Below are 22547 nucleotides of genomic sequence, written 5' to 3' on the forward strand. Positions count from 1 at the left end.
GATCACCAAACTCATTGTCCAAACCTGATCAATCAATGATTGGTCCATGCAAGTCCACAAGTGCATGTAGATCTAGTCTGTGCCCAACAGACGCAAGAGGCGCCAAATTAAGGTTGGTTGGTCCGTATCTCCATTAACCTGTCCTACTGCCTGTCCTGGCAAGCATTCTATTAGTAGTGGTTGGTGAGGCCTAACGATGTCTCTAGAACCATGCATGATTCATTCCAGTCAAACTTGCTGGTGAACCTTGATCACCTGAGGGGTATGGCTGGACGGATCTGGTGTTTAAGAGAACCTTGATCATACTTCAGTTTGATACTTAAAGCTATACATATATAGTGAAGCTAGAGATCACCACTTGGATACTTGATAGAAAAATATGAGCGGACAACATGGTCCACATTAATTGTTGAGTACCATAAAAGAGCTGTATAATAGTACTATTAAGAGGACGCTATACCTGCGTTTATCATATCGACTACTTCAAACAAATGTGGTCAGTTGTGGAAAAGAAGTTTCTAGAAGATGTGATAAATGGTAAGATAGGAAGGGAACCTAAAAATAACTTTTTCAATGTTGATATAGTTTTTTAGTTTATTATTAAAAGATAATTGTACAAAATGAGAGGAAGAAGACAAACTTGCACTATGTGATAACTAACATCGATGGTATATTCACATGCCACATACTTGGTGAAAAATGGGCTAATGTTACAAATTCACCATGGGAGAATTTCAGTCTCCAAAAATAGTAGATTTAGCATATCATGTGTTCGATAGCCCGGCAAATTTTCTAATACCATGAACAAGGTTTGTGATAACCAGTGTGAATCTCTTGGCGGATGTATCTTGCAAATAAGATCAATACTGACATTGCAGTTTCTTAGTCATATACAGTATAACATACCCTCTCGTTTATACATATACATTTAGAATTGCTGTAAATTCCACACCTGACTTTTTCACATTTGCAGCATATCGCGCATTCCACATGATATTTACCATAAGTAGTGCTTGCTTTTTCATCCTTGTTTTGTTGTACTGTACTGACTGGCCAAGAGTCAAGACGCAAGACGGCAAGAGGCAAACTTACATCCACCTGCCATGAATATAACTAGCCCTGCCTGTCAATTACCCTGCTTGGAGGAATACATTTATTTACAGAACAATGCAAAATTGTCCATGTATGTTTTATCAGGTACAAACCAATTTTTTTGGAAACACAGAGTCATTTGAAAAAGAAATGGAAACAGGTTTAAGACTCAGAAACAATACCAGATTCATCACTGAATTATTTCTGATTTACCATTTATTTTTCCAATACCATCATCCTTCAAAATTATTCAATCACTTTTGTCCTCTTTTTGAAGAAATGTGGGAAACAAGTGTTTCTTTTCTAGGATACACTTCACCCTACTAAATGATACATACATCATTGATAATAGTGCAATCCGTTTTGCCCTTTTTAGAAGAGATATCTGAAAAATTATTAAATGTGTGACACTTACTCCCTCCGTCCGAAAAAGCGGACAAGCTTGGGACAAGTTTTTTTGGACAGAGGGAGTATAAAATAAACAAAAACTAGTATGCAAGATATGCAAAGTTCTAGAAATAAACGACAAAAATATTTAAATTACACGCATGCTGCACATTTTGAGTAAATAAATGGTCAAGGCTGCCTTACATCATCAAATCATCTGATTGCAGTTCACTCCATGACTCGTGCTATGTCGATGGGCCACTTCATATCGGGTAATCTATATACGAAATGTCTTCAAAACTTGTAAAAGAAGCCAGAAGTACAACATGGAAATCTTCCACGAAAGTGTTTGGAACTTGCCATTCTTCGTTGCTTGATTAGTCAATGTTACACCTGAAAATGCTAGGGTGTACGGATCAGGTTATTTGATTCTTTTAGTCATAATAATAAAATAACTACAATTTCAGTTCAAGATAGTAGTACATAATTAATTTGTTTCTCACAAGTCAAGAGATGGAAAAGGAGAGCAATCCACTTCACAATGCCAAGTACACAAGAAAGCTAAGGTGGCAACAGGTGTTCTTTTCATAATATTGCAGTCATCGGTAACATTGCAGTCCTTTTTGCCCTTCTTTTTGAAGAGATATGAAAAAATATTAAAATGTTAAATGTGTGACGCTTCTAGGAGAAAATTACTCCCTCCGTCTCACAATATAAGAGCGTTTTTTACACTAGTGTAGCGTCAAAAACTCTCTTATATTATGGGACGGAGGGAGTAGTAAGCAAGATACGCAAAATTCTTGAGAGAAACAACAAAAGGTTTTAATCACACTCATGCCGCACGCTGTTGAATAATTAAACTGTCAAGGTTGCCTTACGTCATCAGATCATCTGATTACAGTTCACTCAACGACTCGTGATATGGCGTAATTTATATATCAAATGACATGACAACTTGCAAAAGAAGCCAGAAGCACATGAGAGTCTTCCATGGAAGTGTTTGGAACTTCCTTCATTCTTTGCTTGATTAGTCAATGGTGCACGTGATAATGCTATGCGTATAGATCAGGTTGTCTGATTAGTTTAGTCCTAACTGCGATATTAGTTCAAGCCAGTACTTAATTGATTAGTTGATCCCAAGTCAAGAGTCGGAAGCAGAGGCCAATCCACTTCATGATGTCCAGTACACAAGAAAGCTAAGGTGGCAGATGTACGTCCGTTGCGTAATGGCAATTATGAGTTTATATGACTTCAAGTCTGAAACAACCTGGTTAGCGTGTACTACATTTTTGTGAAGAAATTTTTTTCGTTGTGTTTAAATTTCTCTTTTTTTATAAAGAGAGATTTTACTGGTCCTTAAAAACGCATCTATGTGATACAACCATAAAGAGTTCACGTCCAATCTCTGCATAACAAGATGCACAAAGGTCAGACCAAACACTCAAAAGTTTGAAACTTAAACATAGTTCGACAAAAACAAAGACAACTCAAGGAGACAGAGGATTGGCCCAAATAATAAACTACCATCCATGCATGAAAAATACCCCTAGGCCCCGACCCACCTTGTCATATTTACTGTAGTAGGGACCAAGTAATAAGAGCATTCACGGTCGAACTTTAGCAAATTCGCCCCCCCCCCCCCCCCCCACCTAAACATCCGTGGACGTGCTGGGACGCGACCCCCCAAAGCGTTGGAAGGCCACCGCCGCACCAGCCAAGGACGTCGCCCTGACCATCTTTCCGCTCGAGATCAGAGATATCCCGGAGTGAGACCACCACCACATGGCCGCTAGTCCCACTGATGCTAGGACATCATCGCCGACCACTCCTGCACACCGCCGTGTCACCGCGCCCCGGCTCGTCAAATCTGGCACGCGTCGAATCTCCCGCGCAAGAGGACGAAGAAGACCGCGCCGCCGCCGATGCATACCGGGCTTCGCCCAGCCACATCCTCTGGCGGCAGCGAGGGAGTGACGAGAGGGCGGAGGGTACCTCGCGGCGGCACTAGGTTTCGCCTCCTGGTCACCCGCGGGAGTGACTCGGGAACGAGCGAGTCTTCTTCTCACCCACACACTTGCCTCGCCAAGTGGGTCGGACGGGACCTAGCCCGATGTCGTTGAAGTTGGGATGCGCAGGCCAGACACCACCGTCGATGGACCACATGATGATGTCGTCGCCGAACCCGGATTGCGGCCACGCTCCACTCGCCGGCTCCAAACCAAGGAAGGGAGTAATGGTACATTAACGGGGCTCGAGGAGTCCGTGCTTGCACGAGGGGAGTGGGTTGCCACCATGGAGGTGTACCAGCACACGAGGGGGGGCACGCCCACCCCCGACATTTGTGTATATATAGGCCTCTGTTAATTACAATTAAGAGTAATTGGCCACTGCCAACGTCGCTAACACTTGATGCCCGGTCCCAGCTTCATGCCCTGTAGTGTGTGTGGTGGCCGGGTCATGGTTTTTATACAGGTTGAGCTCGATCAAGGATCCGACGATGGCTTCGTGACATCACCTTGTGCGCTGATCTTTAGTTCTACTTTGAGATGGTGTTAAGATTGTGGGTGATCGGTCAACGGAAAACACCCGAGAATCTGCGAGGAGCCATTAGGTGAACGAGACGATCGACTCCTCTCAGCTTTTACACCTTGTATTCGTGTGATCCCACCCTATTCTCACTCTCGAAACAAGCTTTCATCTGGCTTTATAGATAAAACCCAATTAAATTGCTAAATCAAATCTAGATGAAATTTAGCTATGTCACATCTAACTTCACCACCACGGGATTAAACTTGTTACGTACAAGATTGGTGCAACTGTAGCTCGTACACGTACGTCCCCCGCAGCTGCATTTGTTTTTCTTTTTTTTAGACAATCGCAGCTGCATTTGTTCCCCGATTGTCTGCGTTCCTTGTCTTACCCGGGCCAGGCCCAACGATGATGTCTCTGCGCTTGTGAGCTGCACTTTTTTTTTGAGTTGTTGTTTTTCAAAGCAATGCACGAGAATGGCAAGATGCAAGTTACTTGTTTGTGCAACAATAGGCTTGTTCGTATATTTTTTTAAAGAAAATCTGTTGAATGGCTGCATGTTTTTTTCCGTGACTTTCCTCTTGGGTTTTCTTCGTTTCCGTTTTCTTTTTTGTTTTTCCATTTTTTAAAATTCATTATTTTTATAAAATATATGTCCTTTATTTTATTTTTATTTTTATTTTATGCTTTTCCATTTTCCTTTTTTATTTTCTTTCTTTGTTTTATAAAATTCATGAACTTTTTCTAAATAAATTTAGCAATGTCTTGTCTATGTTCCTGACCGTTCAACCTGTTCGCTTTAAATATTGCGCAAATCTTCATTGCCGGTTATTTCGTCACGTGCGTCCAATGTCTCGTCGTAACGTCCAGTGTCTACTTGTTAGCCCAATCACACACACATCTTTTGTTGGGCCATTTCGTCCAAGTTGCAACTCCAACCCCAACATGCTACTGGGCCCACTTTTTTTCCTAGTTGCAAGTATTTTTGTGGCCGGTTGTAACTCCACCTCCGTCCCGACATGCAATTTGAGGGTTCCAGTTGCAAGTCCACCATCGATATGTAAGTGGGGCTCGACCCACTTTTGTCCTAATTGCAAGCACACTCTTGACATGCAACTGGGGGGCGACCCTTTTTTTCTAGTTGCAAGTTCACCCTTAATATGCAACCGAGGGCCGACGTGATGAATCATTTATCGGCCGCCGTCTATGTCGCGTCCGCTGCTATAGTCGCTCTCACCCCCCTAGTACCCCTTTTGCGCGAGTTGATCTCCCTCTTCCTCCCCTCAATCCACTTTTTGCCTTCCGATCCAAGAGGCTTGCATCCGCAAATATTATTCTCGAATCCTCCGTGTCTCAAGGAGGAGGAAAGAAGATCGACCGCTGCTCACTGAATAAGAAAGACGAGGAAGAGAGCGGTCTTCTCCTCTTCTCACAATGAGGAGGATAAGGCTGATGCAATGCTGTCGCACGACCGAGCAAACGTTTCGTCTGAGATGTCATGTTGGATGCACCAAGATCCGTGTGAGTTTATCCGACGACCAACTAGGTTAATTCATTAGCCTTTATGGGGGATGTATTGTAGCACGCAAGTGTCGGGGCACGCGGCCCTATTTTCTTTTGGCTTTCGATTTTTAATCTTTTATATCTTTTGAACCAAAAGTCTAAATTAAATTCCGTTTGCATATTCATATTTCTGATGATGAGGGCTTTCAAATGAGATCCATTTAAAATATGTTTTGACAAGGTTATTTTTAAAGTTTCAACTTCTGAAACTTGGTATGTGCGACACACAAAATCGTAAGTTTTAGAACCTGCGATCGACAAAATCGGAAGTTTTAAGGTTCAACTCTAAAACTTGGTACATGCGGCCGGCAGAATCGTAAGTTTTGGACAAAATACTAAGTTCTAAGTTTCAACTCTGAATCACCCCGCAAAAAAAAAACTCTGAATTGGCAGCGGCCTCCATTCAAGAGCTAGGGCAGCAGAATTGTAAATTTTGGAACTTGCAGCCGGCAAAATGGTAAGTTCTAAGTTACAACTTGGTACGAGCAACCGACAAAATCATAATTTTTAAGTTTCAACTCTAAAACTTGGTACGAGCAACCGATAAGATTGTAAGTTTGGAAACCTACGCCCGACTAAAACATGAATTCCAGGAACTACCTAAAATCGTGTTATGCCCTCGTGTGTGTGATCCATCGACTTTACGGACCGTGAGGCAATCTGATGGTTGGCATGGACCCCCTCTAGTTGGCGACCGTCCGCCTAGCTAGGGGTGGCATTTGCAAACCGCCTGGATGGCAGCTTTAGTGTTTCGGACTTTGGAGGATGCATTTTTACAAAAAAGCATACATACCATTTTGTTTATTTCGGTGCATTTTCCATCTAGAAACTGCAGCAGCTAGAGGGGTCGGTGGAGGGCTGTTCCGTTCGCCAGGTAACACTGAATGCGCATCGTCGGAAATCCTGAAATAAATCCAGGAATAAATGCGAACACTAGGATTTGAACCCTGATGAGCTGAAAATACCACAGTCCCTCTAACCGTCCAATCACAGGTTGGTTCACAAGAAAAACTGACAGTTGACGGTCAAATACTGCTGTGTCAAAGTCCAACAACACTGAAAGTGGAGCAGATCGATCGGTGGGCGTCATGGGTGCTTGGAGGAAGGCCAGGCGAAGTCACGCAGAGCCGCCGCGGAGACTCGGAGGTCGGAACTAACCGAAACAAAACAGAGCGCCTCCTCTCTCTTCCAGCTGCTCCTGCTCGGCTTGTTTCCCGTGCCGTTTTCTCCTCCCCCTCCTGTCCCTATTAAAGACGCGCGCGGCCGAGCTGCCTGCCACCACGCGCTGCTCGCGGCCGTATTGCTGGCAGGGATAGAGCGCGCGAGCGAGGGAGAGAGAAGGGGGGCGGGGCGGCGGAGTGGCTCGGGTCTTCTTCCGCTCCTCCTCGTCCTCCCGCGCGCAACAGATCGGGAGACTCCGTCGCTGAGGCCGCCGCTTCTCCCGTCTGCCCTGCCTGGGTACGTCTCAAAGCCTCCCCTGTCTACGAGCTGCGCCGGCGGTTCGGTTTCGATTTGGTTTGACGCATTGCTCGAGCTCTGCATGGCGGATCGCCGGTGGCTGTCGCCGTGCGGCTGGTCCTGGTCTCGGGAATTCTGTGGCGGCCTCTCATCTCTCGGCGGTCGCTGAATCTGTCTTCCCCTGAGCTGCTCTGGTCGTTGCATTGGGAGAAACAAAAAGCTTGCTTCAGTCTTGCTGCTCGATCTCGGAGTATATCTGTTTTTCTTTCAGTAGTTCCCGTGCTCGTTGCGTGTGTAATCTGTGCGGGGTTTTGGGATCGCTGCCCGAGAACGCCGTAGATTTGCATCTCGGCTCCTAAACCCAACCACTGTAGCAGGATTCCGGAATTCTTATCTTGGGATTTCTGGAATCCATTTTAACTGTTGTTTTCTTTTTTGTTCGTCAGTAGAATGGATGCTCCGGCGCCCAATGCCGCCAACCCGCCGGCGCCGGCGGCAGCGGAGCCAGCAGCGCAGCCGCGGCGGCTTCCGGACTTCCTCCAGTCGGTGCGGCTCAAGTACGTGAAGCTGGGGTACCACCACCTCATCTCCCACGGCATGTACCTGCTGCTGTCGCCGCTCATGGCCCTGGTGGCCGTGCAGCTCTCCACCGTGTCCCCGGGCGACCTCGCCGACCTGTGGGAGCAGCTCCGGTTCAACCTCGTCTCCGTGCTCGTCTGCTCCACCCTCCTCGTCTTCCTCTCCACCGTCTACTTCCTCACCCGCCCCCGCCCCGTCTACCTCGTCGACTTCGCCTGCTACAAGCCGGGGCCGGAGCGCCGGTGCACGCGCCAGACCTTCATGCGCTGCTCCGAGGCCACCGGCTCCTTCACCGACGCCAACCTCGACTTCCAGCGCAAGATCCTCGAGCGGTCCGGGCTGGGCGAGGACACCTACCTGCCCCCCGCCGTGCTGCGGGTGCCCCCCAACCCGTGCATGGACGAGGCGCGCAGGGAGGCGAGCACCGTCATGTTCGGCGCCATCGACCAGCTGCTGGAGAAGACCGGGGTGAGGCCCAAGGACATCGGCATCCTGGTGGTCAACTGCAGCCTCTTCAACCCGACGCCGTCGCTGTCGGCCATGGTGGTGAACCACTACGGGCTGAGGGGCAACGTCGTGAGCTACAACCTGGGCGGCATGGGGTGCAGCGCCGGGCTGCTGTCCGTCGACCTCGCCAAGGACCTGCTGCAGGTGCACCCCAGCTCGTACGCGCTGGTGGTCAGCATGGAGAACATCACCCTCAACTGGTACTTCGGGAACGACCGCTCCATGCTGGTGTCCAACTGCCTGTTCCGGATGGGCGGCGCGGCGATCCTGCTCTCGAACCGCCGTTCCGACCGGCGGCGGTCCAAGTACGAGCTGGTGCACACGGTGCGCACCCACAAGGGAGCCGACGACAAGTGCTTCGGCTGCGTGACGCAGCAGGAGGACGGGGACGGCAAGGTGGGCGTGTCGCTCTCCAAGGACCTGATGGCGGTGGCCGGCGACGCGCTCAAGACCAACATCACGACGCTCGGCCCGCTGGTGCTGCCGCTGTCGGAGCAGCTGCTCTTCATGGCGACCCTGGTGGCCAAGAAGGCGTTCAAGGCCAAGATCAAGCCCTACATCCCGGACTTCAAGCTGGCGTTCGAGCACGTGTGCATCCACGCGGGCGGGCGGGCCGTGCTGGACGAGCTGGAGCGGAACCTGGGGCTGACGGAGTGGCACATGGAGCCGTCGCGGATGACGCTGCACCGGTTCGGCAACACGTCGAGCAGCTCGCTGTGGTACGAGCTGGCCTACAGCGAGGCCAAGGGCCGCATCGGGCGGCGCGACAGGGTGTGGCAGATCGCCTTCGGCTCCGGGTTCAAGTGCAACAGCGCCGTGTGGCGGGCGCTGCGCGCGGTGGCGCCCGAGGCGGAGGCGGAGAGGGGCAACCCGTGGGCGGCCGAGATCCACCGCTTCCCCGTCGACGTCCCCAGGGTCTCCAAGGTCGGGAGCGCCTGAGAATCCGGCCGCACTGCATGCCGCCGCTTGTCAACTTCGGTTGATGATCGCCATGGCATCTCCTTGTTTGGCGATTCGGTTGGGTATTGGATGGGGCGAAAAAATGGTGTTTGATGTGAGGTTCGGTGGTGTTTTTTAACATGATGATGATTATGATCCATCATTTGTGGGTCAGTCGGAGCTTTCTTCTCGCTTACGTTGTCCGGAACGGATTGATTGATTCCATCGATGTATCATCATGTGGATGTGGACGTGGGGGTGGGGGTGGGGGTGCGGCGTTATATACCCAGACCCAGTGCTGTACGTGCTCTGGATTTGCTCCACTGTTGGTTCCTCGGCGCCTGTCTCGGTCGGTCTATCTGTCGCGTAATGGGGTGGTCGTACATATTGATGCGAATGTTTAACTTGTCTGCCTGACCTGGATACTTGCAAGCCGCCGGTGGTTACGCCTTGGACCCCTTAGCTCCCCGGTTGCTGCACCCTCAAGCTTCTACGAAGTGCTCCCTTCGTATCTTTTTCCTTCGCATATAAGATTTGTTTGACGTCAAACTTGGTAAATTTTAAGGATCCGAACCGTTGCCCGGATGAATGGGGGCGGTTTGAGGGTCGGAGAGATGCCCTTACTACTCATGTACACCTTAAAAAGACAGTCTGTCTCGATCTTTAATTGGTGATCGGCGAGAGGTCGGCTTCCAGCAGTTCCAGAGCATCAAAACATGCACGTACGGAGCCTGCGGCGAGATGAGAAGATGCATTTCCGGCGTAGACGCGTAGGATTTTGTACTGGCGGCGAGAAGGAAGGAAGCATCAACCTTCAGTTTCATCACCCAGTTTGGTTCCGGAGCAGTCCATGCAACCTAGCTGAGGCATGGCGGCCCCGAGCATCAATTTTTTGGCCGTGGACGGTGGATCGTGCTCTTCTATGCTCGGCTCCCCGGTGCGGTGACCGGTGATCGGCCAGGCACCGTAAAACACGCGCGTCAAATCGATTGTGCGGTGGCGGTAGTAAATTTTACGCATGCATGCATGCATTCATGCAGACGCGGGCTGGCAGTGGCAGGGCAGGCAAGTGTGCGCTGCGGCGGCCAGAGCGGCGGGGCTGGCTGTGCGCACTGCGCTGCGGCGGTGGCGGAGGACCGATGGAAGGACGCCGCGAGTAATGGCGGGGGCGTAAATGGCGACGCAGAGGCCTTACGATTAGATCCCTGTGGAACCACGTGAGGCCGGGCTGATCCAATCCAATCCAATCCAAGGAGAGGCGCTCCACTGCTCGCACATACTGTACGTAGGAGACGAACGAGACCAGGCTGTCGATGCCGATGCCATAAATCACCGCCAGTTCATGCCTTGGTGAAAGATAGGTGGTACTACTACTCCTGCTCCTGCTCATGTAGTAGTAGCACTCGGAGTAACCCTTAAGCCTACTCTAGCTCCGTTCCGTTCTTACATACAAGTCTTTTCATAGATTTGGCTACGTACTAAGCAAAATGAGTAAATCTACACTCTAAAATATGTCTAGGGTCTGTCTAAAACTCATCTAGATGTGACATAACGATATCACATCTAAGTGGAAATCATCACCTGTTTATAGCCTTTTGTTTGTTTGTTGTTTTTTTTTTGGTATTGTATCGTCTGGGCCTTATCTTTTCTTTTTTGTGTGACCAGCGTGTCCATAGAAACGCTCGCATGGGCAAGGCCCAGCTTGCCTCACACCATCACACGCATGCTCACTCTACGGCCTGTAGCTGATCGTACGTAGTAACGATTTGTGTTTTTTATTCCTTTTGTTTCTTTTATTTCCTATTTTTTCTTTTTTTTTTAGGTGTATTTTTTTCAGTTCTAATATATGCTAAAAAATTAAAAAAAACACTGATTGTTTTTGGATATACGGTGAACATTGTTTTTAATACACACTGAACGAATTATAAAATTACGGTGAACATAATTGTAATACACATTGAACAAATATTTAGTATATGATGACCTTCTTCTAATATACAATGAACTTATTTTCTATGTATTGTGTATGTTTTTTAACGTATATATGGTGAACCTTTTACAAAATACTCACTGGAGAATTTTAAAATGTAAACTGACGTCTAACAATAAATAAAACAATAGAAGAGGAAAAATAAAAAACTGGTCAAAAAAACTAGAAAAATGTTCACGTATTAAAAAAATATATGTGGATTAAAACAATCGTGATTTGAACATTGTTTGCAAATTCGAGACATGTTATTTTAAAATGGACCCTAATTGCATATTATGGGTGAAGTTGCAACTAAGAAGAATATTAGTCGGGCCCCCAATCGCATATCGAGGGTGGAGTTGAATAATAATAGGTACTTCAGAACATTGTTACAAGAGTAAATCACCTCTACAACTACAAACATTTTTGCAACCGGGGACCCTCGACAAACACACCCCCTAGTTGCGAGTCGATGCTCGGCATGCAACTGGGGACCCTCGACAAACACACGCACCCCTAATTGTGAGTCAATGCTCGGCATGCAACGGGGGACCCTCGACAAACACGCACGCGCGCGCGCACACACACACATCTGTAGTTACGAGTCGATGGTTGACAAGCAACTAGGACCCTCGACAAACACACACACCCCTAGTTGTGAGTCGATGGTTGACATGCAACTGGGGACCCTTGGCAAACACCCCTAGTTGCGAGTCGATGGTCGACATGCAACTGGTGGCCCCGACAAACACACACACACATCCTAGTTGCGAGTCGATGGTCGACATGCAACTGGGGACCCTCGACAAACACCATTAGTAGCAAGTCGATGGTCGGCTTGCAACTATGGGCCACGATAAAACACAACCCCCTAGTCGTGAGTCGATGCTCAGCATGCAACTAGGGACCCTCGACAAACATACACACCCTTAATTGTGAGTCGACGGTCGACATGCAACTGGGGAGCCTCGACAGACACAGACTCACTTAATTGTGAGTCAATAGTCTGCTTGCAATTGAGGAACCTCGACAAACACACACACCCCTAGCTGTGAGTCGTTCGTCTGCTTGTAACTGGGGACCCTCGACAAACAAACACACACACCCTTAGTTGCGAGTCGATGGTCGACATGCAATTGGGGACCCATGACAAAACACACACACCACCTAGTTGTGAGTCGATGATCGTCATACAACTGGGGAGCCTCGATAAAAACACACACAACCCTAGTTGCGAGTCCATGGTCTTCATGCAACTGTGGACCCTTGACAAACACACACACCCCCTAGTTGCGAGTCGATGGTCGGCTTGCAACTGGGGACCCTCAACAAACACACACACTGAGGGAGTCCTGGATTAGGGGGTGTTCGGGTAGCCGGACTATACCTTCAGCCGAACTCCAGGACTATGAAGATACAAGATTGAAGACTCCGTCCCGTGTCCGGATGGGACTTTCCTTGGCGTGGAAGGCAAGCTTGGCGATGTGGATATTCAAGATCTCCTACCATTGTAACCAACTTTGTGTAACCCTAACCCTCTCCGGTGTCTATATAAACCGGAGGGTTTTAGTCCGTAGAAGAACTTCATCATACAACAATCATACCATAGGCTAGCTTCGAGGGTTTAGCCTCCTTGATCTCGTGGTAGATCTACTCTTGTACTACCCATATCATCAATATTAATCAAGCAGGACGTAGGGTTTTATCTCCATCAAGAGGGCCCGAACCTAGGTAAAATATTGTGTCCCTCGTCTCCTGTTACCATCCGACCTAGACGCACAGTTCGGGACCCCCTACCCGAGATCCGCCGGTTTTGACACCGACATTGGTGCTTTCATTGGGAGTTCCTCTGTGTTGTCACTTTTAGGCCCGATGGCTCCTTCGATCATCAACAATGATGCAGTCCAGGATGAGACTTTTCTCCTCGGACAGATCTTCGTTTTCGGCGGCTTCGCACTGCGGGCCAACTCGCTTGGCCACCTTGAGCAGATCGAAAGCTACGCCCCTGGCCATCAGGTCAGGTTTAGAAGCCTAAACTACACGGCTGACATCCGCGGGGACTTGATCTTCGACGGATTCGAGCCACAGCCAAGCGCGCCGCACTGTCTCGATGGGCATGATATAGCTCTACCGCCGAGCAGCGCTTGGGAGGCCGCACACGCACCGGTTCCGACCATTGATTCGGAGCCTACTGCGTCGATCGAGGATCAGCGGTTAGACGCTACCTCAGGGGCAGCGATCTCAGAGGCGATCGAGCCGAACTCCAGCCCCGCACTCCGCGTGGCCCGTGACTCCGAAGAGCCGGATTCCTCTCCGAACTCCGTGCCCCCCGCACCCCCGCCGATCGAATCCGATTGGGCGCCGATAATGGAGTTCATCGCCACGGACATCTTTCAGCACTCGCCCTTCGGCGACATCCTGAATTCTCTAAAGTCTCTCTCTTTATCAGGAGAGCCCTGGCCGGACTACGGTCAGCAAGGTTGGGATACGGACGATGAAGAAATTCAAAACCCACCCACCACCCACTTCGTAGCCACTGTCGATGACTTAACCGACATGCTCGACTTCGACTCCGAAGACATCGACGGTATGGACGACGATGCAGGAGACAACCAAGAACCAACGCCTATAGGGCATTGGACAGCCACCTCATCTCACGATGTGTACATGGTGGATACCCCTAAAGGAAGCAACAACGAGGAAAACGGGGAGGGGGTCGATCTCTCGAAAAACAATCAAAGCGTCGGCGTAAACGCCGACCTAAGCCCCGCCTCGATAAAGACCCAACCATAGAGCAGGATGAGCCAGTAGACGATGAGCATGCCTTAGAGAAACCATCCCAACAAGACAACCCGGATAGAGAAACCGAACATTCCTCCCCCGGCGAAAATGGCATTCCGGACGACCCTACGCCGGACAAGCCCACGAAGCAGAAGAACCTCCACAAACGGCTCGTTGCAACCGCACGCAGCCTGAAAAAGCAGAAGCGGAAGCTAAAGACTGCGGAAGATGCACTCAGGATCAAATGGAGTAAAGTAATCAATACCGCAGACAAATATGGCGGCAGTCGCCGCACTAAAAGCTATCCGAGGAGAAAACTACTGCCTGAATTCGACGAGGAGGCCTTAGAGCCCTCGCATTCAAAAAGTAAGAAAGCCACACGGTCGGATAGATGACCCCAGGGCCAGCTTAAAGCGGCAAGCAGCGCCGCACTTAAGCCGGTATGCGACCCACTTAAGGATTCGCATCATGGCCCAGCCAGGTCCATTTACGGTCCAAGAAAGCAAGCTCTCGTAAGCAATGCAATAAAGCCATTATCAGAATACGGCACACCCAAATACAGGGGTGCCGCACACCCCCTATGTTTCATCGATGAGGTCCTGGATTATGAATTTCCAGCGGGATTCAAACCCGTAAACATAGAGGCATATGATGGAACAACAGACCCTGGAGTCTGGATCGAGGATTATATCCTCCACATACATATGGCTCGAGGAGATGACCCCCACGCCATAAAATACTTACCCCTCAAGCTTAAAGGGCCAGCCCGGCATTGGCTTAAAAGCCTTCCTGAAAACACAATCGGAAGTTGGGAAGAGCTCGAGGACGCTTTTCGAGCAAATTTTCAAGGGACCTATGTCCGCCCTCCGGATGCAGACGATCTTAGTCACATAACTCAACAGCCCGGAGAGTCAGCTCGGCAATTCTGGAATAGATTTCTTACTAAAAAGAATCAGATAGTCGACTGTCCGGACGCTGAAGCCTTAGCAGCTTTCAGGCATAATGTCCGAGACGAATGGCTCGCCAAACACCTCGGCCAAGAAAAGCCAAGAACAATGGCCGCACTAACAAGCATCATGACCCGCTTTTGCGCAGGAGAAGATAGCTGGTTGGCAAGATGCAGCACCAGCGACCCAAGTACATCAAACTAGGGATGGAAACGGAAAACCGCGCCGCAATAAGGACCGTCGCCGGACTAAGGAAAAAAGTCCGAAGAGCACGGCAATTAACGCCGGATTCAAAAGCTCACGACAGAATCAGAAAAAGCCGCCCCTCCAAGATAACAGGGACGACCTATCCAACCTAAACAAAATCCTGGATAGGATATGTCAAATACACAGTACTCCCGGAAAGCCTGCTAACCATACCCACAGAGATTGTTGGGTTTTCAAACAATCCGGCAGACTCAGCGCCGAACACAAGGGGCTCGATACACCAAGCGAAGACGAGGACGAACCCCAAAAGCAGAGTACCGGGATACAAAAGAATTTCCCACAAGAAGTAAAAACAGTAAACTTACTCCACATAACAAAACGTGCGACGCCCATAAAGGTACGCGCCCCACGGTCTATCCCAAAGGAATCCCGCCACTGGTTGTCAAAACCAATCATCTTCGATCATCTGGATTATTCTAGAAGTATCAGGAACCCAGGCTGGACTGCCCTGGTACTCGATCCAATAATTGGCGGACTCTAGTTTTCAAATGTCCTTATGGACGGTGGCAGCGGACTCAACCTGATATATCAGGACTCAATCCGCCACATGGGGATCGACCCAAAAAGAATTCGCCACAGCAAAACCTCCTTTCAAGGAGTAACGCCAGGTCCGGACACCCAGTGCATGGGTTTTCTCCGGCTCGAGGTTATTTTCGGCTCTGCCGATAACTTCCGTCGCGAAAAGCTGACTTTCCACATCGTCCCATTCTCAAGTCGCTATCAAGCACTGCTGGGACGCGAAGCTTTCGCCCGCTTTAACGCAATACCGCATTATGCATCTCTTACGCTTAAGATGCCCGGTCCACGCGGCATCATCTCCTTAACGGGGAAGCAGTAAGGACGCCCCCCCTCCCAAGCGGAGGATTGTGCGGCCGCTTTAACAACCCCACAATACAATGGCTTCACCAGCCAGAACATCGGAACAGGTCATTAAGACCACGGACACGGATAGACAAGTCCGGCACAAAAGTATCATCGATAAAGGCTTAGTGGCCATATACCCCTACACTAGGGGCTTCACACGTATAAAATAAGAGGCAATAAAGCTCCATTTTCCATATTTTACTTTACACTTTGTTTATTTCATATAACTTTTGTTCGGCACGCCCCTTTTTCAACTTAGTTGCTCTCTTTTTTACAGATGAACGTCGTGCTGCGCCCGTCCAGGATACAGCACAACGGAGACACAGGCGCAGACGTGCATTAGGGACCCGTTCCAAGGATTCTTTTCAGATTAAGACCCTGCGTAAATCTTTTTTACTGTCTCTTGTTGATACACATCCCGTATTCTATGACCAAGGAGGAGGCTGGCGTCTTGGCATGTGGCCACGTCAGAATTCTTGCGCATACCTGGACACTAGGGGCTTATACCTTAGAGCGTCACTTAGCCCGCTCTCATAAAGACCGAATACCTTAGGGAGTGTTCGGCGTCGCGAGTTTGGCCTTATATGCATCAGCTCCGAGTCATGATTTTAGTCAAATGTTGGGTTGCCCGGCTCCTGTGTTCGGCCGCCTTACGGTCCGCTCTATCGGTTAAGGCGGCACCAGGAGAACTACTGCGATTGTGCCCTGGTTCGGCCAGGCGAGCACCTCAGTAGAGAAAGCCGAAAACCGACTGTCATGATATGGCGTGAGACTGGTCAACCACTCGATGACTTTCCGGAATCTATAGGATTCCCCCGCATTAACGAAGGGCCGTTTCCCGGCCAGGCACATACGCACCCCGAATTCGGGCGAGCGCAGTCGCCACCAGGGGCTACCTAAATAGTCCCATTGTCAAGCTCCTATGGCTAAGTGAAAGTGTTAAAGCATTATAGTCCGGTTGCCTAGCTCGCTGCGCTATCACCTCCTTTGTAGGACCAAGACGTTGGATTAAGTGTGAAAATGCGCCTTCTGCGAGCACCCCCGCACTATGTGCGTGGGGGCTGAAGCCAACGACTGCCATCTTTCAGATTTTGTATGTATATCTTAAAACGGCCGCACAGGAGGTGTTCCACATACTTGCAGGCACAAGTATAAAAGGCTACTACAATTCATCAAAATATTGCTTCATAAATTACATATGCTATCAGAACATAGCATCCTTCGAGCACTGCATCTCTATTACATGAGCGCCTTCAAGGACTTCCTGAAAATAGTGCTCGGAGGATACTCGGCTTTGGTCCGAATCTCGGGATGCAACAACAGTGGTCTCCATCTCTGCCCAGTATGTCTTGACACGGGTAAGAGCTATCCGTGTGCCCTCTATGCATGCTGACCTCTTCATCGCATCGATACGTGGCACCGCGCCAAGGAATTGCTGCACCAAGCCGAAAATAACTCTTCGACTCCGATCTCCCCGGCCACAGATGACCCATGACGTACTTCATGGCGAGTCCGGACAATCTATTCAGTTAGGCCCATTGAGCCAGACGATCGTCTACTTCCAGTGGACGCTCTGGATTGTGGAACTGCGACCAGAAAAGCCTTTCCACCTCGCGATCTTCTTGATCTCGAAAGTGTTCGTTCGCATCAGCAGCACTCGCTGCCAAATCCAGATAAGTGTCCTTCGCACTCCACATCCGGTCCAACGGAGCAAACTTCGGATCGCCAAACTTCCTCTGCAGCATAAAGGGCTTTCCAGCCGCAATCTGTCCGGCCTGACGCAGCTCCTCCTTCGCAGCTCTCATCGCAGAGCGAGCGTCCTTGGCATCAACAACGGCCTTCTCTAAGTTCGTTTGTCTCGCCCGGTCTTCTTTCTCAAGAGACTTGCAACGGTCAGCAGCGCTTTTTAACTTCACGGCCATCTCCTTCTTGCTTCGGCAGTGAGCAGCCTGTTCGGCTCTCAGCTCTTCAAGTGCCTTCTCGGTAGCCGCATCACTTGTCCTGGCTTGTTCCTTAGCTCGGGCAAGTTCCGCCCGGAGACTCTCCACGGCGGCCGCACCATCTGCGTCAAGCACACACATTGTAAGATACTGGCATAAAAGCTCCTCTTATCAGATGCCGCCCGAGGAATTGCATACCTTGAGCATCATCAAGTCGCTCGTTGACGAGCGCGATGTCGGCATCTGCCACGTCAAGTTGCCGCTTTAGTTCGGCAAAATCATCAGTTCGGCTCGATTCCGGACACTTCGCCACCTATATACAAAGGCGAAAATTAGACCTGGGATTATGATCCTCTGCGCGCCATCAATTTTGACAACGCACAGAGTCTCAGGGGCTACTATCTACACAGGGCGCATCTTGTTTATGCGCAACTGACAAAGAAGTACATTATCAAACGTACCTCAAAACTAGTCAGCAAACTTCTGACGGCCTCGTGCAATCCGCTTTCCGCGGACGAAATCCTTCCAATCACCGTACCCATCAATGCACGGTGCTCCTCTGAGATAGAAGCTCGCCCCAGCAGAATCATCAGCTCCTCCGACCGCGCACCAGACGGTGCCGGACTCGTCCTACGACCTCCATCGAAGGCAGGACGTGGAGAACCTTGGGGGGCCATATGGCTACCTTCCACCCCTGCCGGATTCGGAGAAACCCTCCGCGACGACACCTCAGGGTCGCCCGCCTAGCTAGGGGGTACGGCAGGGGGAGGCGTTCCACTCTCCATCATCTCCGGAAGAAGATCCCCCGAAGACGAGCTCTGCTGAGAAGGGCTGAGGTCCGAGCTACAAGGTAAAATTTCGGTTAATCTTCTCAGATAAAAAGTAAGGATTTCTCTCATCCCTCTAAAGGAAAATCTTTCTCTACTTACGGCTCGCTGGAGGGCTGATCCCTTTGGGGGCGTAGTTCGGCCGAGGATCTCCCCGGCGCTGGACCCTCTGACGAGAACTTCTTCCCCCGCTTTGAGGCCATGGTCTCCGGGTCGTCAGAGGCGGCCCTCTTCTTCCCCCTAGGAGAGGAATTGTCGGTTCCTCCCTTCGGAGCGGCCTCCTTCGAGGAGGCCATAGTTTCCTTGTCCTCCCCCTCACTTCCCTCCAAAGGCACGATCTTCAACATCCTGACTAGCACGAGATCCGGCCTGGTCTCAGGAAGGGGAGTCGGACACCTGATCAGCTTCGCCTTCGCTACCCACTCCTGTTTAAAAGGACAGCTCTTTTAGGAGCGAGTCTATGACAATTTTACGGATAGCGAGTCCGGGCACAAGGTTACTTACTTGAGTATCCGGGCGATTGCAGCTTAAACCTGCGTCCTCAGTCAAATCCGGACACATTGCTTGTGATCCGAAGAACATTTTATACATCTCCATGGGCGTTGCGCCCATAAAATGCTGGAAAGCTCGTGGTCCCTCCGGATTAAACTCCCACAGACGAAGGGAGCGACGTTTGTCGGGCAATGTTCGGCGAATCAGTATGACCTGCGTCACCTTGACCAGGTTGAGGTCTCCTTCTAAGAGATCCCTAATGCGGCCCTGCAACAGGGGCACGTCTTTGGATAACCCCCAATCTAATCCTTTGTTGACCCATGACGCTAGCCGCGGTGGGGGGCCCGAGGGAAAGGCAGGAGGCGCCACCCACTTGGCGCTCCTGGGAGCGGTGATATAGAACCACTCTCGTTGCCACAAGCCGTGCTCCTCTTGAAAGGAGCCCTCGGGCCATGGAGCATCGGCATTCTTACTTATGACAGCACCTCCGCACTCTGCGTGCCGTCCCTCGATCATCTTCGGCTCCACTCCAAAAGTCTTGAGCCATAATCCGAAGTGAGGAGTAACACGGAGGAACGCTTCGCACACAACGATGAATGAGGAAACGTGGAGGATGGACTCCGGAGCTAGGTCATGAAATTCCAGCCCATAATAGAACATCAGCCCCCTCACGAAGGGATCCATCGGGAAGCCTAAACCCCGAAGGAAGTGAGACATGAACACTACGCTCTCACCAGGCTGGGGACTGGGAATAGCCTGCCTTTGAGCAGGCAACCTATGCGAAATTTCGGTGGTCAAAAACTTAGCCTCTCTCAACCTTAGCACGTCCTCCTCCGTGACGGAGGAGGGCATCCATCGGCCTTGAAGGTCGGAACTGGACATTGTCAAAGGTCCAAAGCGCCTGGAATCTGGAGCCTAGGGTGTTGGAACTCGAGGCGACAGGCGAACTTGTTTTGAGATTGGAGAAAAGGAGTAAGGCCTTGGTCTCTTTATAAGAGGTTGAATACCAGGAGCCCTCCCCGTAACCGTTTGGGACTCGCCTTTAATCGAGAAAACATGCTAACGGGCACGATTGGGTTACCCACGTCCGTATTGATGAGAATCTCGTAAATAGAGAGGACACGATCTCTGCTTTGACAAGACGTGCCAAGGAAACCGCCTCGCAAAACACGCTGAGGTGGAGAAGTAAAAACGATTTGAATAAAGGCTTGGCCGTAGTGTGATGTCACGCTGTGGAATACGTCAGCAAATTAGATTTGTGTTAATATTATTCTCTCTATGGCAATACGTGAAAGCTTATTTTGCAGAGCCGGACACTACTCTTAGTGTTTACAAACTTTTATGAAGAATTTGGAGGAGGAACCCGCCTTGCAATGCTGAAGACAATCTGCGCGCCGGACTCGTCGTCATTGAAGCCTGGTTCAGGGGCTACTGAGGGAGTCCTGGATTAGGGGGTGTTCGGGTAGCCGGACTATACCTTCAGCCGGACTCCAGGACTATGAAGATACAAGATTGAAGACTCCGTCCCGTGTCCGGATGGGACTTTCCTTGGCGTGGAAGGCAAGCTTGGCGATGTGGATATTCAAGATCTCCTACCATTGTAACCGACTTTGTGTAACCCTAACCCTCTCCGGTGTCTATATAAACCGGAGGGTTTTAGTCCATAGAAGAACTTCATCATACAACAATCATACCATAGGCTAGCTTCTAGGGTTTAGCCTCCTTGATCTCATGGTAGATCTACTCTTGTACTACCCATATCATCAATATTAATCAAGCAGGACGTAGGGTTTTACCTCCATCAAGAGGGCGCGAACCTGGGTAAAACATTGTGTCCCTCGTCTCTTGTTACCATCCGGCCTAGACGCACAGTTCGGGACCCCCTACCCGAGATCCGCCGGTTTTGACACCGACACACACCCCCTAGTTGCAAGTCGATCATCGGCTTGCAACTGGGGACCATCAACAAACACACACACCCCCTTAGTCACGAGTCGATGGTCAACATGCAACTGGGGACCCACGACAAAACACACACACACACCCTAGTTGTGAGTCGATGGTCGTCATGCAAATGGGGACCCTCGACAAACACCATTAATTGCGAGTCGATGGTCAGCTTGCAACTAGGGGCCACGATAAAAGACACCCTTTTAGTTGCGAGTCGATGCTCAACATGCAACTATGGACCCTCGACAAACACACAAACCCCTAGTTGTGAGTCGATGGGCGACATGCAACTGGGGACCGCGATAAAAACACACAAACACCGCCCCCAATTGTGAGTCGATACTCGGCATGCAACTAGCACTACACCACGCACTAGATTTCCCTACTGATGTGTGTTAGGAAAAGTCAATTTTACCAACATACTGTTGGTCGGGAAAACTTCTATCTAACCGTTGGTCGGCAATACTGATGTATTGAGTCCAACTGGCAGTCGGCAATCCTGGAATGTTTCACGTTGGACTATCGGTCGGAAAAGCTCGTATCTTCATCAGACTGTTGGTCGGCGATTAATGCCGACTGACTGTTCATTACCAATTAGGCCGGCCCGTCTTTGCGCGCGCACGGGCCGAAAACTTAGCGCCAGGACTCCTTATTTTTTCATTCGGCCTTCAAAAGGTGCCACGACCAAATCCAAATCCCCCAAACCTAAATGAGCAATTTGATTATATGACACATCTTTCCTGGGAGTTTGATCCAGTGACACACTTTTCATCTGATTTGATTATATGACACACCTTTGATTGATGGATAGATTAAATGACACAAATTGAGTTTTTTCTCTCCTTTTCCAGGTATTGGCCCGCACAGATTATTTTAGGACGGTTCTGCCCTCTCATGCATCGATTCACTTGCCTGGTTCGATCGAGCCTGCGAAACCACGCAGAGAGGCCAGACGAGGCGACAGACAGGAAGATGAAGCACCGCGCCGCCGCCTCCCCGGCTCCTGGCTTGGTCCCACCGCGCGCCGCCTCTCCCCAGCGCCTACCTCGCCGTGCATCTTGCCCAACGTGCTGCTAATTCCCCTCGGCCTCATGTCCTGCTTCCTCTCCTCCCGTGACAATCCATCGGTTCTGCCGCCGCCGCCTCGCTCATCGAAGATCTCACAGGTGGCATCCCATCCCTCCTCTCTCTCTCTCTCATGGTGAAAAAAACTGAAGTTTTTCTTCAATTGTGTATAACATTTGTCGGTTTTTTAATTCGACAAATCGATGCATTCTGTAGGAAACTTTCTATGGAAACAAGGACTCCCACTTCTCCACCAAAAGTTGTTGTGAAGGCCACAAAGAAGATCACACCGAGGAAGAGAAAAACGGTGTATCATACTAGCATGTCATGTTGTGATTTGTCGTGTGTGTAGTGATCTTCATGCAAATTGAGGCCACAAGTTCTCGAAGTT

At 49.9% G+C, this 22547-nt stretch overlaps 1 protein-coding gene across 2 annotated transcripts; it reads left to right on the plus strand.

Annotated features, from left to right (window-relative positions):
* Window positions 1-6646: 6646 nt before the first annotated feature.
* On the plus strand, window positions 6647-9244 carry LOC125522877 (3-ketoacyl-CoA synthase 11). Of its 2 annotated transcripts, none has more exons than XM_048687923.2 (2): window positions 6647-7029; window positions 7479-9244. In XM_048687923.2, the coding sequence occupies exon 2, from the start codon at window positions 7480-7482 to the stop codon at window positions 9052-9054; it is 1575 nt and encodes a 524-aa protein (XP_048543880.1). In that variant the 5' UTR covers window positions 6647-7029; window position 7479; the 3' UTR covers window positions 9055-9244. The 2 variants fall into 2 exon arrangements, with proteins under 2 accessions (XP_048543880.1, XP_048543879.1); XM_048687922.2 differs by having other exon boundaries at window positions 6678-7029; window positions 7476-9244.
* The last annotated feature ends 13303 nt before the right edge of the window (window positions 9245-22547 follow it).

Source organism: Triticum urartu, chromosome 7A (assembly GCF_056163025.1).
Source record: "Triticum urartu cultivar PI428250 chromosome 7A, HENAU_Tu73, whole genome shotgun sequence".
NCBI lineage: Eukaryota > Viridiplantae > Streptophyta > Magnoliopsida > Poales > Poaceae > Triticum > Triticum urartu.

What these genes read in the sequence shown, in the direction of transcription:
- LOC125522877 (XM_048687923.2), top strand. Translation starts at nt 7,480, where the DNA reads ATGGATGCTCCGGCGCCCAATGCCGCCAACCCGCCGGCGCCGGCGGCA.